Source organism: Rhineura floridana, chromosome 1, assembly GCF_030035675.1.
Source record: "Rhineura floridana isolate rRhiFlo1 chromosome 1, rRhiFlo1.hap2, whole genome shotgun sequence".
Taxonomy (NCBI): domain Eukaryota; kingdom Metazoa; phylum Chordata; class Lepidosauria; order Squamata; family Rhineuridae; genus Rhineura; species Rhineura floridana.
The window spans coordinates 198,005,256-198,023,302 of record NC_084480.1 but is presented as its reverse complement, the minus strand read 5'-3'; the positions used below and the strand labels follow the sequence as shown (position 1 = coordinate 198,023,302).

The 18,047-nt window shown below is 42.6% G+C and overlaps 1 protein-coding gene across 1 annotated transcript in view; it reads left to right on the top strand.

The window, feature by feature from the left end:
- Positions 1–18,047, top strand: part of CDH9 (cadherin 9) — a 200,761-nt gene that overhangs the window by 133,105 nt on the left and 49,609 nt on the right. Inside the window, exons 4-5 of the mRNA XM_061589995.1 lie at positions 4,770–4,889; positions 6,548–6,715. Coding sequence (XP_061445979.1) covers positions 4,770–4,889; positions 6,548–6,715 — 288 coding nt within the window. The remainder of the gene's footprint in view (positions 1–4,769; positions 4,890–6,547; positions 6,716–18,047) is intronic.

The window sequence follows — 18,047 nt, the reverse complement described above, 5'->3', positions numbered from 1 at the left end:
CTGTGTGCACCACTGACTTACTTGCAGATGTGGTGCAGGTTTATATATTTTAACACACACTCACTCCAAAAAAACCCACACACAGTCTTTTCCCCATATGAAATAAGACCTGAGTTAGAAATAGTATGAACTCTTTACTGATACTTTTTGTTTTGAAGGAGACGTGTGCTACATAGGCCTGTTACTACCACACTAAAATTCTGGATTCCGTCATTAATTTCTATAAGCACTTTTGCCTCAGGGGAGCAAAAAGAAAAAAATCTGCCACAACTCTATATGGGAAGTTGATCCTTGTGGGTGAATCTAACTATTAAGTCTATGGGTGAACAACAGCTGAACTTTGTTTTTCTGTTTGGTCAAGTCTCCCTACACAGCACCACCTAGTGGACAGTGTGCATTTATAGCTAACATTACAGATCTTGTAAATTTACTGTGATTTTCCTCCCTTATACAGGACATTCTAAAGATGTCATCATGCTTCTGCAATTTGCTTGGCTGCCTACAGTTGTCATTGTAAACTACAGTGTGACGACAACATTCTGAGACCTGCTGAGTCAACAGAGGAGGGAGATGGAGATGGAGACAGGCAGGCAGGAGTAAAAGTGGGGGTGGGTAGCTTTGGTAACCTGCAAAGAAAGGGGTGGGATAGCTTTGGCATGAGGAAAAGGGAGGAGGTAGGTAGTGAGGAGGGGTAGGCTGGGTTGGTGAGCGAAGCGAGCAGAGACTCAGCCTGTAATATTATGATGTTATTATGGGCTCCTCCTGGGAGAAAGGGCAGGATATAAAATAAATAAATAAATATGTTGACACTATTAGTTGCCATGAGTTTCCTTTGAGAAAGATGGGGTGAGGTTATATAACCTGAATAAAACTTTTAGAATGAATTTAATTGACAATAGGTTGAAATGGGAAAAAGTAAGTTAATAATATATATATCACACTATGTATGATTGTCAGGCCAAGCCTAGCTCAAAGATGGGCTAAAGCTAAGGTATAGCTTGGGTGCAGGTACTCAAGGCTCAAACAAGGATCAGACATAGATTGCATTTGCACTATACATTTAAAGCACTGTTATACCATTTTCGTGGCTTTCCCTAAAGAATCCAGAGAACTTGTTAAGGGTGCTGAGAGTTATAAGGAGATCCCTATTCCCCTCACAGAGCTATAATTCCCATACAGTTCCCGGAATTCTTTAGGGGAAGTCATGACTGCTTAAAGTGCAAATGTGGGATGTGCACAAATGGGCTTCAGATCAGCATCACAGTCCACACTCAATGCAGTAAGTGGAGAATGTAAGGATTCATTTCCTATCATGGGGAAAAGGCATTGATAGACCTATCCTACTAATCCTTCCTAAAAGGTATCTCAGCTAGTGACCATAACTACATTTTGTGGTAGAGACTCCTATAAGTTAATTACAAGGTGTATGAACAAGTACTTCTGCACAGATTATGGCCAAGTTTTTCACAAAAAAACCTTGTGTTAAACTGGAATTCCATCCCCACAGGTGTGTGTCTAGCATACTGTAATCGTTAAATAGTTTTTGTCATAAGCTGATGATGCGCCTCTTTATCCAGGGCTTTGATACGTGATATATAGATGTATTTTAGGATCCACCCTATTCTTTTGATTGCACACTGTTTTAACTTAGTTTAACTGACTTTAATATTGTGCTTTTATATTGTTGTAACCTGTCCTGGGACCTTATAGAGAAGAGTGGGTAAGAAATCCTAATAATACTAACAAGTTATCTATGCATTTAAAAAGGCATACTTAAAATGATCACTTGATGGAAACAAGCCTGATACAAAACATAATGCATTGTTAAGGGTACCAGAATTTTTCATGAATGGCTGAGCAAGGCTATGGACAGTAATTGATTGATTGATAGATTGTAATGAAGTTGTTGTTCATCATGATAAAACCTAAAAGGAGCCATTCCAGGCGTAACACCAAAACTGTGTTTGTAAAATTCAGTCTGTGTGCTTGCAGATGCTGAAACATACATTGGAGGGAGGGAGGGAGGGAGGGAGAATGCAGGATAATGCAGAAAAAATGTGGAGGATCTTGCTACCTGCTGTGGTCCAAATGATGCTTTTGCACGCTTCATCAAAGACATGGAGGGCCTCTACTAATCACACAGTTGTTAGCCAAGCCCCACTTCACCAGGAGGAATTGTGTTGGCAGAGGAGACACTTCCTGTCAGGCAGCACAAGGTCCCACTGATCACCAGCCCCACCACTTAATCCCCCTCCTCACTAGAAGAAGATTAGTGAAATTGTGGGCGGATGGGCAGGCAAAGATGGCGTTTAGGCATGGGAAGGAAATGAACCAGAGAAGTTGCTTGACTGGAGGAAGTGACTGGGGTATAGGTGGGAGAGCAGGAAGCAGCCTGGGGTGGAAAGGATTTTACGTCATCTCTTTATTCCTCCCTTCCCTCCTTCCTATAATTCCTTCCTGGTCCCACATATTAAACCAATTACAAAATATGGATCCTTGACTGAGCTCACTTCTTATTGTCTTCCCAGCATTACAACTTCCATAACTTCTGCTACAACTACAACTTCTGCTTTTTAATATGTTTTTAAACTTTTTTTTAAGAAATAGATGTTTTTACAGCTTTTTAAAAATGTTTTTAAAGGTGTTTTGTTTTAATATGTTTTTAATGGTGGTTTTGTTTTAATATATTTTAAAGTCTGTTTTTGTGATGTTAAGAGTGTTTTTAGTGCTTTTGTTTGCCGCTTTGGGCTCCTAATGGGAGAAAGGGAGGGATATAAATATAATAATAATAATAATGAACCATCCACCTTCTTCAAGAGACAGAGGCCACCTTTTATTGGCCAGTATATAATAAATGCATAAAGCCTTCTGAATAGAGTGGAACTTACTTTTGAATAATCATGCACAGGTTTGGGCTATAAGGCAGTAGTGCTAGGCACACTTTCTTGGGAGTAAATCTTGCTTCCACATGGCTTTTGCACAGCCTGCCCCCTACCTCTTTCAGTCCTTTTCAGTACCGTCCAGTGCAGATTTTGGGGGCAAAGTCATAAGAACATAGGAAGAGCCCTGCTGGATCAGATCAAAGACTTATCTAGCCCAGATTTTGATCCTAGTGCGGCCAACCAAATACTAACAGAAAGTCCACAAGGAGGTCATGAGCACAATAGCACTCCCCAACTTTTGCTCCTCAGCAGCTGATAAAGGCAAGCTGATTTGGAGATAGCATAAAGCCATCATGAGTAGTAGCTACTGATAGCCTTATCCTCCCTTATCTAATCTCCTTTTAAAGCCTTCCAAATTGGTATCCATCACTACATCACTTTGCCGGCGTTCTCCTCCCCAAACAATGCCGGAGAGTGAGCAGCAGCTGACTGGGGACGGTGCCAAGCTGTGGCATTTTTTATGAAGTAAATCACCATGCTGCCCTGGCTCCAACCACTTGCTATTTTCATTTCACCAGAAACAGCTTGCAATGCCCAGAGGCATTGTGGGGAAATGAAAATGTTGGCCATCTGGAGGCTTGCCTGATGCACTTTATCCTACTTGCAGCCTAGCCACCCCCAATTTTTTATTCTTTATTTTAAAAAAAACAAGTGGGACAGGAGATAGAGCTGTGGTGCAGTCACCCAAAAGATAAAAACAGGGCAGTGGCAGAGAAGAAGAATGGGGGGGGGACTGACATGTGGCAGTGGAGGGCACCTCACCCATGGCCCTCTCAAACCTGGCAGTACCTCGGTTCTTCTCAGGACCTTCTCTCCCTCAGGCTCCTGTTACTTTTCTCTCCTTGCTCCTTCCTCTTCTAAGCCTCTCAGCTGGTCTTGTCCCTAAAACCTGTCACCTGGTTTCTTGATATTTTTCCAGGCTGCCCACTTTGCAGAATGTGCGCACAAATGCGTGTACTCTCTTTTTACACCAGGGGTTGTTTCTGTTTAGTGATGTTTTAATGATGTGTTGAAATCCCTCTCCTAATACTGTAAGGCCAGTGTTTCCTTTCCAAGTGACTTTACGGAGTAAATTGCAGCCTGCTGATTGCTTCCTTGTACACTTTTGAAATGGCAGCATTGCCTAGCATCCTTTGGGTTGCTTTTCATCATACAAATGGAGGACAGGACAGAGCCTGCTGGCTTCTGAGTTCACAAAGCTGCATCCTAAAACAGCATGATTCTGGCTGATTTGGGTTTCAATCATACCTTGACCTAGCCCAATTGAGCCTTTCTAGATTGATGTTTATCAGGGGCTGAGAACTAAATACTACCAAATTATCTCACTTTGATGAGCAAGATAGTATATTGTAGATCACATTTGCATCCTGCCTTTATTCCAAGATGCTTGAGGCAGCATACATAGGGTTTTGCCCTATTTCATTCTCACAACAATCCTATCAAATAGGTGACTGGACCAGTGCACTCAATGAATTTTGCTACTTAGCAGGGATTTGTACCCAGGTCTTCCCAGTCCATTACTGTGTCCAATACATAAAGCAGTTAGATTGTGGTGGTGAAGGGGCAAATTTGCTTCCATCTATTGGTGAAGTTGGATGACCATAAAACAGGGTGGGGTTTTTTTGCCAGTGTCAGTTAACACTGCGGTTCACACTGGGCATTGTAGCTCAGAAAATTATTACAACTGTACACGAGGAAGGTTTGTGATATGCTCATGGTAAACATATCAGGATGTAAATATTTTATCTACCAGCATGATTTCATCTCATTTTACATTGTGGATTCCTCCCCCCTCCCCTTGTTGTTGCTGTTTTGCTCCTTATTCAGGCACTTCTGTTATCCAAGTGACAGCTACAGATGCTGATGATGCTAACTACGGCAACAGTGCCAAAGTCGTTTACAGCATCCTCCAGGGCCAGCCATACTTCTCAATAGATCCAGAAACAGGTTAGAATGTCTCTTGACTTTGCTTTGTTTTAATTATGTTGACTTTGCTTTGTTCTCATTATCTATAGTAGTTGACAGCCCTTTTAATATCTTTTTCAAATATTTGCACCGTTTTGTTTTTTTAATGACTTTCATTGACGTAGTCAAATAGTGCTATACATATTTATCCATTATTGATTTCAATGGATCAATTACTGCTGATTCTAAGATTTGGGAGGGGGGCTGAAGAAGGCACATTCTGTGCCCCCTGTTAACCTTGAAAAGACAGGGTCAACAAAGAGAAATTTCTCACTGTGTCTCTTCTTGGGTGCTCCACCCAAAGTGAAAATGGTCATGCTTTGGGGGGAGCCTTGGGAGTGATCTTGGGACCCCATGAAATGTCCAACCTCATTACCTTCATCAGGTGGCTCTGAACATCATCCCTGAGAAACAGCCATGCTGAAACAGTACCAAGAGCTACAGAAGGTTCATAGCTGATTCATAAACCTGGTTGTCTGGGTTCATTTGCATATCATTTACATAAGCATGGCAAATGTCAAGCCCCAGCTGCAGGATGCTACATCGGTTGTGTGATATTTTGGAACAGCTAATGCAAAATGAGAGTGAAAAGCAGGGGGGGTGGGGAAGAGAGAAATCTTCTGAGCCAGCTCAATAAAAATCATGGCATGGTTTCAGAAACTGTGCAGGTTGAAAAGAGAAAATAAAAGAAAAGGTTGCTTTGTGGTTTCTGAAATGCACATAGCTCCATCAGCATAGATATAATGAAACTGATAATGTGTGGGAAAGGCACAGTGAAGTGAAGGAAGCTGCTTGCAGTTTCCTTACCACCCCAAGTTCTACCCTCTGATTCCTTCCTGGGTGTGTCAAGAACTGTCAAGGGCAAGCAGCCATCTGTTTGGGAGAGAACTATTCCCCTTGGTTAGGTCTTTGCATACTGCAAAATCACAATAGTAGAGCAATATGACAAGGGTAGAGTGAACTTCAGACTGTAGGTGGTGGAGATTGGTTTTGATTATTCCCCCTCCCCTGGTATAAGGGTACTTTAAATGTATGGTGTGGATGTGACCCTAATTGGTGAATAGTAAACTAGCACACCAGATGAAAAAAAGAGAAATGTTTAGCATAGCTTTCTCCTTGATGTGATTGTTGACTATTTACATGCAAGCTTTTTTTTTAATCATTCCTCCTTATGTAGTATTCATTCCTCCACCACATTCAACTGTATGTATACTTCCATTCCTTACCATGATTTTTTTTGGGGTGGGGGAACAGGGCTGTCAACTCCTATTCATTGCAGCCTTTGATACTTACTTAAAAATAACCACCAGTGAAAACTGGTGTGTGTGTTTGTTTGCTTGTTTTTAAGTTTTCCTTATGACAGATGCAACCATTTTTTGTTTTTGAGAAAGATAATTATATTGATTTGGTGCCAGTCTAAAAAACTCTAAGTAATAGGAGCTTCTTGTTTCCCTCTTTTCTTGCTGTGACATTAAACTGGTCACGGACTGAAAGCCTTATTTTAATGCGTACACCTTCAATTTTGTTTATTTGCTGTGGATTAACTGGCACAGCATATCTGACACAAATCCATTTTAATACTCTCTTTCAACCTCCTCCTTCCCTCAATCTTGTATTTTCCCCCTATTCTTTTCTTCAAGGTATCATCAAGACTGCTTTGCCAGATATGAGCAGAGAAAACAGAGAGCAGTACCAAGTGGTCATCCAGGCAAAAGACATGGGAGGCCAGATGGGCGGATTATCAGGAACCACGACGGTGAACATCACACTGACTGATGTCAATGACAATCCACCTCGATTCCCCCAGAGTATGAAGCATTTAATAGTTCAGATGTATTCAGAAAGCCTCTTTAAACTTTCTAGTTCAAGATTTCCCATCTGAGATGCAAATATGGATGACTTTTGGGCCTGTTGATATTGCAGCTATTTAAGGTCATATAGGGGCATATATATTATTTCCAAAGGAAATGTCTCCGTTAAATGGAAGATTTCAGTTTGCAGTGTTAAGTCCCATAATAACGTTACGCCTACCAGCCAAAAAAAAGCACAAAGTGAAGAAACCTTTCCTTCTTGTAGAATGTTCTTGTAATCAGGCTATAGCTTTAGTGCTTGTCCTACAACTCACAACCCATGAGGATAAATGTAGCCCCTCCAGTATATTGTGAACTGCCAAGCACTTGACAACCCTTTTCTTTTCAGTACCAGGCATGAAGCAAATCCATGAGGTTTAGCCCCTGACAGGTTCCTTTACATGGCTGAAGAGTTGTATCCACTGTCCTGGCATGCATGTTGTACACAATCTAGGGCACAATCCACAATCTTGCTGCGTTTTACAACACTGCACAGACACTACTATCCTCCTCCATCCCACGTGACTCACAAGCTGTGCAACAGCTGATGCTGTGACAGTGGACATGCATGAAGACTTGCACCCAGGAGCTGCAAGCCTGTAACACTATCTTCCTGGCTCAAAGCTATGTTGTACCACAGGATTATCTCCTTCAAAATGTGCTAGGATTGATCAGCCAGGGGTAAATCAAGTCTGGACTCTCCCCAAAGAATCATCAGGATACCAGTAAACAATACTATTAATGTTTTTGAAAAAACTTATACCCAACCTGGTTGCACACATAAACTCAATGCAGCTCACAGAATAAAACATCATGCAATACATATAAACTATATCCATTATAAAATTACCAAAAAAAATATCAAATATCACAAATAGGGATGGGCAGGATCTAGAGAACTGGGATCTTAAAGCAGATTCACCTGATCCAATCTGACTGGATCAATGTACACATTGGATTATGTGTTTGGGCTGGAATCTGCACATTGCCAGGTTCCCACCCACATACGAGGAATGGGGCAACCCTATGTGGGTTTCCCTCCCCCATACAACTCTCCCTGAATCCAACAGCATATCATCAAGACTCGTTGCTCCTAGGGGAACTTCTTACCACATTCCTTTAAACATCTGTAGTGTCAGCAGCCCTGTGTGCTAGCTAGCCGCGTGTAGGCAGCTTTGATTACTTTTCAGAAGACAACCAAGGGGACAACCCTCAGACCATCTCATTAACCTTCAGACCTTGGGCCACCTTGTAATTTTTTCTTAACTTAAAAAGAAAAACATGTTCAGATTTTTTTAGGATTTGTGTGTATCTCTCCTACATGCAGAATCTGTACAGAAATGGGATGGGGCAAGCTTTACTCTTGTCCTGTGCAGAAATGTGATGAGATGGATTTTGGTCTTGGGGGCATCCATACATCACTGACAAGCAGCATTAAACAGAACAAAGACAAGAGAGCATTCAACTAAAAACATTCTTGAAGATCCATGTCTTGTTCAAAAACATAAAAGAATAAAGTGTCAGGGTCTTGTTGAACTACTGCCAAAAAGATTTCTAGTGGCTGTGCCTGCCTTATCTACTTTGGCTGGGGAACCTGGAGCAAGTCCTCAGATGCTGAATGGAGCATGCAGGGAGAGCATATATAGGAAGATGGGCCCTGAGTTACCCAGATCCCAAGCCATTTAGGGCTTTCTTTAAATACTTTAAACTGAGAGTAGAGAAAAATCAGCAACCAATGTGGCTGGAACAAAATGAGCATAGCATATGCTGAATGTCTAGCCCCAGCCAGAAATGTGGCAGCGGTATTTTGCACCAGTTGAACTTACTGAATGCTTTTCAAAGGCAGCTCCACTCAGAGTGTTAAAGTAGTCTAACCTGAAACTAACCAAGTCAAAAATGAGCAAGAGAAGTCCAACATGTCAGTAAGGGTTATAGCTGATGTCCCAGCAGAAGCTGGAAAAGGACATTCCTCACCACCAATGCCACCTGTCTATGGAAAATAATTGCCAGGTCAAGGAGCATCCCAAATCTATGAATATGGAATTTTGGGTAGAGTGCAACCCCATCAAATAAGATGTACACCTAACCATGAGTCAGATAATCTAGCTACCAACAGTGCTTCCCCCTTGCCTGGATTATGTTAACATGTTCTTTCCCATCCAGTTCATTCATAGCCAACGGAGAGCAGTTCAGGGTTTCCACTGTCTCCTTAGGATCATATGTTAATGAGGTTCAGAGCTTGATATCATCTGTATACAGTTGACTCCACAGTCCAGATCTCCTGATAACTTTACCCAGTGGTTTGATATCAGTCTTAAGCAGCATAGGGGGACAAGGGGGAAAAGAGTGGCATCCCAGCAACACTTTCTGGATCCTACCTCCTGGGACTGAGCAAAGCTAGCTCAATAAAGTACCCCCAATACCCATTCCTGCTAGTCACTCCAAGAGGATGCCATGATAACTAGTATTCAATGCCACTGAGGGATCCAAAACTACCAAGCAGGTAGCACTCCCACTCTTCATATACCAGTGCAAATCATCCACTAGACAGGGGAAGTTTCAGTCTGTACCCAAAACCAAAGCCAGGCTGGAAAAGATGTAGATACTCAAGTTTCAACAAGAAAATGCAGGAAATAAGCTGCTGGTTCCCACTGACACATCATGCCCCAAAAGCTAATATTTGACACCACACAATAGTTGTGCAAATCAGAGGGACGCAATGACTTGTTTCCCAATAAACACAGCAACACAGCTTTCTTTGGTAGCAAAACAAAGCCTTTTCTTAGGGAAACATCAAGCTGATTTCACTAGCTGAGATGGGAAGGGATCAAGTAGGTAGGTGGCTGCCCAGCCTCTCCAAGGATCCTATCCACATCATCAAGACATACAACAAAACCTGACAAAAGGAAGTCATACTCTCCTCCATGACCATCATTGTACAATTAGAATTCAATCATTGTGGATCTGAGCAACTTTATCTGCAGATTGCTTTGCAAATTTGGTCAAAGCAGGCTCCCAAAACTTGTCCCTTGTCTTTCTGAAGACCAAGCTGTAACAGATCCTTCACAACACAGAATAGCAACACTGGACAGCACTGAGCAGATGGTGATAGAAAGGTAAGATTTTTTTTTGCTGTTATCACTGCCCCAGAATAGGCATGAAAATGGACTCTAAGCTGTGTTTGGTCATATTCACAGTGAGGTTTTCTTCACCGTCACCCTAGTTTTCCCATGTGTTTCATAACTCTCAGCTTCTCAGGAAACTAGGAAGCCCGTGAGCACCAGGAGGAGGAAGAGGACACCTAGGAACAATTGTGACAACCACCTGCGTCATCTCTGCATTCCAGAAATTAAACAAGGTGTCAGCAGAACTGCCGTCCATAGTGAGTGGCCCCTTACCTCATTACAACCCCCAAGGCACAACCTTTGGTTGCATCTGCCTGGGCATGGCCTAAATTGCCACTCACAAAGGGTCACAGTTCAAGGGGAAAGGGCTTTCCACCCAACTCCTACTGATATTCTCTGGCAGTGGCAACACAGAGGCACTTGAGGCCATGTTTCATATACACTCTTTGGCTCTTGATATTATGGTATCAATGATATAATTGCTGTTCCCACTCCACTAATGGAGTTGCAGCAAATCCTGGCCTAAATAACCACTCCCAAAGGGCCAAATTTCAAGGGGAAGGGCCCTCCACCAAACTTTCACTTGCGTTCTGGTCAATTGATCAAGGGTTATGAGTCCCTACATTGGCCCTTGCCCTTCTCTGCCACATTCCCTTTTCTGCACTCAGGTCTTTTTGCCTTGATATTTAACAGTATCAGTAGAGAAGGTGGAACTTCAGGATTCGGTATGGGGGCATTTCTATCATCTCTGGATAGGGGTGCAGTGCAAATGTTATGCCTGCGTTGTTCAGGGTTTGACCTGGATCATACAAATCTGGGCCTCCATACAAGTGGGTCAGAGATGTGCTGGGACCAATTTAGTGCTTGCAGCCCAACAAAACTCACTGAATGGCAGCAGAGTTGTGAGAAGAAGCACCTTTATGTGGAGGCTGCTTTTCACAACCACCATGATATGCATGATCACTGTGTAGCACAACCCCTCCCCATGCACCCATGGGTGATGCAATAATGCAAAGCACAAGAAGGGTGCACATAGCTCTCATGTGCAGGTGCTTGCTCTCACAAATAGAACCCAAGGCAGTGCTGTTTGGGCTGAGAGCATAGCAGTGCACCTCCAGGTGCTCTTCAAAAGCATGCCACACCAAACTAAACCAAAACTTTGCAACCTAGTTGCTGCTTGCTACTTCCTGCCCTTCTAGATTGCAATCACTTTTTGCCACGCTTGTATAATACAAGTATTGACTTCTCCTACTCACTTAGGACTTAGCTGACTTAGCTGAGAAGTTTGCTTAAAATGCAAGGGTGTGAAAGAGTAATTAATCAAACTGAAGCTGGTCAACCCATAGTAGGTTAGTATTGCATATGTTCTGTCGTATGTCTCTGAGTGACAGTCTCATAATGAGGGCAAAACCAACACACTGGAAGGTACCCATAATGAAGCTTTGATATCAAGGCGATTTTATTTTTATTTTTTTTATCTTTCAGCCCTGTGGCTCGTAAGCCTTCTTTTTAAAGTCTTAGTTTATTTTAGTTACAGCCTCAAAAAATAAATAAGTGTGCCCTTAATTCACTGTCATATCAAATAACTAAGAGGCAAGTTGCACCTTAAATATTAACCAATATATTGTGGCATAAATTTTCATGCATGAAGAGGGGTTTGATGAAGAGGGGTTTGACCCACAATGGCTCATACCACCATACAATTGTTTAATTGTGTGAAAGCTCTATTTTAATATCCTGACAGCTGCTTTGTTTATGGAACAGCAGCCTTGGAAGGAATTGATTTAGAATGGAGATTGGGTATATCTCTCTTTAACATTTCCCAGATGTTTCTGTTGCAAATCACACACACACCCAAATGCAAAAGAGCTCCAGACATGTTTAGCATCACAAACACATACAAATACATAAATTGGGAACCCTGCACAAAGAAAAATTGCTTTTTTTTTAGGAGGGGGACACTTTCTAGCAGAAATACTATTGGTGAGGAAAGGGAAACATATCCTCCCCCTGCCACTTGTTTGCTCTATATTTCCCCTTGCTGAAGTTCCTTTTCCACAATGGGACTGGCTGTTTGGAGTTTGAGTGTAATGTCCACCTTGGCCCATATTTACACTCCAACTGTGTGGCCCAGGGTAGGCAGCACTGGGCACCTGTCAAAGCTCACAGCCCAGCAGGGGCCCCACTCAACACAGGAAGCAGTTTGATGTAAAATCAGACTGATTACAATATGTTGCTACTTCAGCAATGACTCTAGCTGTTGGAAAAAAGAGGATGCATGTTTTCAGCCTGCTATGCTTAAACCATTTCATTTAAGGCAAGGTGGGCATGGTCAATTAAAAACATAGAGCACACCTAGAATTTTGCTAGAATATATTTCACCTCCCACTGTTATATCTTGTGCAAACTGAGACACTCCTGAGGTCCACTGGAGACTATTCTGCAGAAGTCAGTGCCATTATTCCACAATTATGTTTGGAGTTTTGTTAGTGTAAATTTTGCAAAGTGTTGCTGTACTTCACATATTCGCAGAAATAGAAACAAAAGAAAATGATTTCCTATAGGAAACTTCACTAAAATTGCAAAGGAAATCAGACATATTTAAAGTGACCATCTGAACTATATCAGCTGTCTTGATAATGTTGCTTCCTCCCTGCTAAAATAAGATCAGCACAGCACATGTCTTCTTTCTATTCTTTGGGCTGATTGCAGGTGTTGCCACCACTCACCATATGCTCAGAGGCACATGTTACTAAATTCTTCCAAGCTACACAGCAAGTGCATTGGTCTGTGAAAAAACAACCCAAATGGTGTTTGCATTTTGACAAATTTGTAGGGCAGTCCAATATCTCAGAGAGGAGGTCAAGTCTCCTGCTCCCCTGGTGCATTCACTATAGCTGCCCAATTTCCCTGCTTTTTAAAGTTTGATAGAAATAGCTGTGGGCTATAGGTACATTCTTAAACTGCAAGATTTTTTGCCTATTAGTGAATTTCCCTGCTTTTTAATCCGGAAGGTAAAAAATGGGATCCTGTGCAAGCTTGCTGAGAATGGATTGATCATTTGCATGCTTATTGAGTTCAGTGGGATTTACTTGTGTGCAATGATGCTTAGGATAGGTAAAAGTGACTGGGGGGAGGGGGGAGGGCTGGAGTGGCCAGGGGAGGAGGAAAAAAGAAGAGGGGAGAGGAGGAAGGGAGAAGAGATGGGAAGGAGGGGGAAAGTGTGTCTGATCATTTGCATGCTTATTGAGTTCAGTGGGATTTACTCCTATGCAAACATGGTTAGGACAGAAAAACTGACCATGGGGGAGGGGGAGGGGAAGGAGTGTATTGGAGGGGGCAAAGGAAGGGGGAGGGCAGGTTTGATAATTTGCATGCTTATTGAGTTCAATGGTATTTACTTCCATGCAATCATGTTTAAGATAGGTAAAACTGACCATGGGGATGGGGAGGGGGAGGGGGAGGAGGAGGAAGGGGGGATTGGAAGGGGATGGGGAGGGCAACCCTAGCTTGATCATTTGCATACTTTTTGAGTTCAATGGGATTTATTTCTGTGCAATCATGTTTGAAACTGGAAATGGACTGCCTTCAAGTCGACCGAATTTATGGTGACCCTTTGATTAGGGTTTTCATGGTAAATGGTACTCAGAGGTGGTTTTATCATTGCCTTCCTGTGAGGCTGAGAGGCAGTGACTGGCTCAAGGTCACCTAGTCAGCTTCATGGCTGTGTCGGAATTCATAACCCTGGTCTCCCAGGTCCTAGTCCAACACTGACCCCGGGGAGGGGTGGGGAGGGGGAGGGGTGGAGATTGGGTGGGTGGGCACTGGGAAGAGGGGAAAGCCCTTTCCTTTTCAAAAGGAAAACATTGTGAACAATATCATTGCTTTTCAGTGTTTCCCTCACCTTTTTATTCTACAGCAGGCACATGCAGCCTCCCACCCAAATTTAAACCAAAGCTGTCCCTGGCCACATCCACACCAGGCCTTTATTTCACTTTGGAGAGTCATGGCTTCTCTCAAAGAATCCTGGGAAGTGTAGTTAGTGAAGGGTGCTGAGAGTTGCTAGGAGACGCCCTGTTCCCCTCACAGACCTTCAATCAGAGTGGCTGTCTGTTAAACCACTCTGGCCACTGGAACTCTGTCAGTGGAATAGGAGTCTCCTCTCAGCACCCTTCACAAACAACACTTCCCAGGATTCTCTCAGGGAAGCCATGTCTATCTCATGTGAAATCAAAGTCTGATGTGGGTGTGGCCCCCTGATTAGCCAAGCCCAGCAGCTGTGAGGCTTTTAGAACACTGACAGTTGGTTCTTACTGGTGCCAGCCAAAATTTGTTAAATTAATTAAAAATCAGCCAAGCATTTTTTTAACTTTTAAACTGCAAAAGATGAAGGTCAGAGTGTGGGGCAAGGTCAGTGTTAGGATTGCAGGTACTCTGTGAATATGGCTGATTTTTAATGAATTTCAACAGATTATGAAAACTCTGACAGAGAAAAAGTCCAAAAGGGCTCTGGGGTTTTTTCTCTCTTTTTAGACTTTGAACTCTCGATTCTCTCTGACTGTTTTGTGTATCACCATGAAAATTGAGAGGGTTGTTAAGCAAGCGTTTCTGAATTCAGGACTATAAGTTTTGTAATGTTTTGTTTTGAAATAAGCTTATGGGAAGAATCAGAAAGGCATGGGGTGAATTTTCAATTTAACATTGCGGAATGTGAAAAATCAACGCTGGCTGTATAATTGATAGATCCTTCCATCCTTCCATTCTTAATTTGGACAGGCCATAAATGAAATGCACTCTGTGTTCATATATTTTCTTCATCAAATTTCTCTCCACTTGCATAAGGATTTAATTTTCTTGGACAAAATTTCCGTCCAATTTTACTTTAAGGATTGGGACAAATGTTGATGTGCTAAAAATGCAGAATCATCACAGAAGATGACCAGTGAACCTCTCATCACCTCAGGTCAATAACTAAGCACACCTGCTCACTCTTCCAGCAGAAATATCTCTCATTCTGTCTGAGGCGAGCAGCACCCTCTTACAATATATGCATGTGAGAGAGAAAGAGACACAGAGAAAAGGAAATGTATAATACATTGTGTCCAGAGAATGGCTTTATGCAGCATATATATCTGGAGCCCCCAAGAAGATACAGGAACTACAGCTTCTTAAAACTGGGAAAAATAGGCTGCTACTTGCTGTTTCGATTACTTAGAAAAGTTCTTATTTCCCTTACTGTCTTAGAAAATTTCTTTATGCCTGGGGAAATGTCTCTCGGTTGATTAACATGGCATGTAGATCACCTTGATAATCCAGATTTAAATAAACACTAAGATGTCATGAGCAATACAGGTTATGTATGTTTGTGGATATCTTGCACATGATTGTTCCACCTTTCAGGGGGTGCACTACTGACTTTAGATCAAAGTCTACTTTCTAATTTTTTGTTTGCCTGTATGCTGACTTAATTGTAGGTACAGCTCCACATCTCCCCCTAAAGGGCCCTTTCCCCATGTAGGTCAGATGCTTTTACTGTTATAGTATAATCAAATAGCTGATTTTATTTTAAGGAGGGGGAAAAACACTTACTTTAACATTCTAAATGTGTCCCTTTTTACACTAACATCTTATCAGATTTCTTTTGTGCCAGTATGTATTTGCTTTCACTGATTTAAAGCTGTTTCAGCTTTGTCTCTTGCCAATTGAAATTCAAGCTCTAAAACCAAGTTGTGATTGCATGGTATTGCTTTTGTTTATTGGCTGTGTGAGCACAAGTTTAATTAGGTACTTGGTGCAAATGCAGGTAGAAAAATGTACATTTGAAATCCCACTTTTTTCAGTCCTTGTGACATTCCTTTGCTGGACTTGACATGATAAGAAGGCAGCATCTGAATCCCTCCAAACGGTCATAACACCAGATTAGATTTCTACAAAAAGTATATTTGCTGCCAAGCCCGAGCTAAGGTAATCAGTAAACAGCATCATTAACCACACAATCTCAGCCATCCACACTCTCAGAAACAATACTGGCATCATAATTAAAGAAGATGACAAAGGAGGAGCTGTTGTTATCATGAACAACTCAGACTATGTACAAGAGGCTGGGGGGCAACTCCAATACCACATTTTACAGACCCCCAGTTCTTAAATCCTACTGCAGAGTATTGGAAAGATCTACAAAACCTGATGAAGGAATTCCCTACCAATGTGCAGGACCATAATCTGTACAGACACATCTCAGGAGCCTCAACCAGACATTTTCTGTCTGTTACCCAAAATGCACAGACCAGGCACCCCTGGATGTCCCATCTTTCCAAGCATTAGTACCATCACAGTTGGATGGTACCTGCCACCTGGATATCTGGATGTATGGATTCCATTCTCAGGCCATATGCCACCAGTTCTCCAAGTTACATATGGCATACAGCTGAGTTCCTGAGGAAACTACAATCCATTGACAATCTTCCAGAAGACACCATCCTCACTACAATGGGTGTTGTGGTTCTTTATGCCAATATCCACACAAAAATGAATTACAAGTCAGCAGGAATATCCTCTCTGATGGAGCTACAGCACATCTAGACACCAGACACTGCCACTTTGTACTCACATTAATGGCTGCTTTCACACATGGGGCTGATTGTGTTAGTTTAATGGATTAAAAAGGTAACACTTCTGTCCCGATGTCTAAAATCCCTTTCACACTGCAATACCTGCTGTGTTAAGAAACAGCAGCTTTTTCAGCCAATATACTGGCATTTTGCGTGACTGTCATTCACACAGCTTGTTTTCATCCCTCACCGATGAACACTGTTCTCCACTGTGTAGGAGGTCTAAGATCTCATCCCATCGCCATGCATGCCCTCTCCCTTTAGGATCTGACTTTTTCAGTTGTTTCAGTTCTATCAAGACAAGGGTGTGTGTGGGAAATGCTGCTGCTATCTGCGCCAATGCCAGAATACTGGTACAACATTCATCAGGCAACACCCCCCCGTGCGACTAAAGGGTGGGAAAGCAGTGCATGCTGGGATGCCTGTCATGTAAGTGGCTGCAGCTAGCAAAAAACTCCTGCAATCTTCTGGGTTCCCAGCCTTGCTAACACATTATTTCTGGTATCATTTATCATGGAAATTAGCGCTAAACGTCCACTGCATTCCATTAGAATTCTGAAGCTAGCTTGTGCATTGTGTGAAAGATCAAATGTAATGCACAAATTACTAGGTAAGAAATCATCAGAATAATGGAATAAAGTGCAGTGTGAAAGCAGCCAATATCAGTTCTGAGGAGAACATTTATCTTTGGATCAATTACTCTGCTATAGGCACTTGTAGGGATTCACAATATGCCAGCTTCCTCGTGGCTGATTTAGAACACTTCTGACTTAACTCCTGTCTGCAAAAGCCTCTCCTCTATCTTAGATGCATCGATGACAACTTTATCATCTGGACTTATGGACAAGAGACACTTAAGCAGTTCTACGTGATTTCAGTAACTTTCACTCTACCAGCAACCTGAGCTGAGACAAGTCCTGTCCCATCCAGAGCCGGAAGGACGAGGCTGAGATGAGGGTGCAAGTAAATCTCATTTTATTAGAGTAATGGATGCATCAAAGGCATTGCGCTTCATAGAAAACCCTGTGCTAACTCACTAGAATCCCTAACTATACTCTAGACATGCTCTGCGGTGTATGAAGGAAGTTGACTCAGCAACTCCCCACTGTGAGCGGCAAGCTTAAGTAGGGAATGTTTTTGATTGTAATCTCTGACTCCTTCACAACTCCTGCCTCTGCCCCGTTTGTTTCTTGTGGCGGCAAGAGTAAGGCAAGGGGGGCGTGTCTCCAACAGCTCATTGGAAGACACCTGCTCCTGAGCAACAGGCTCAAGGTCAAGGGGCTGCACCACGCTGGTAGCATCCTGGGAATGGCTGGGCAAGGGAGGAGTTGGCATTGTGTCTGGAACTTCCCCTAACAGGTCCTCTGCAGGAGCTGGGGGCGGCATGCTCTGTTCCACAGAGATCATGCCTTTCATGGGAACTGGCTGGAGTTTGGACTCACCCCCTCCCTCAAGGTCCTGCTCAGACTCAACAACTTCCAAATCTTCTGGCAGCAGAGGCGCTTGAAACTCATGCCTCCCCCCTCTCTGTTCCTTCTTGGATAGCTGAGGCTC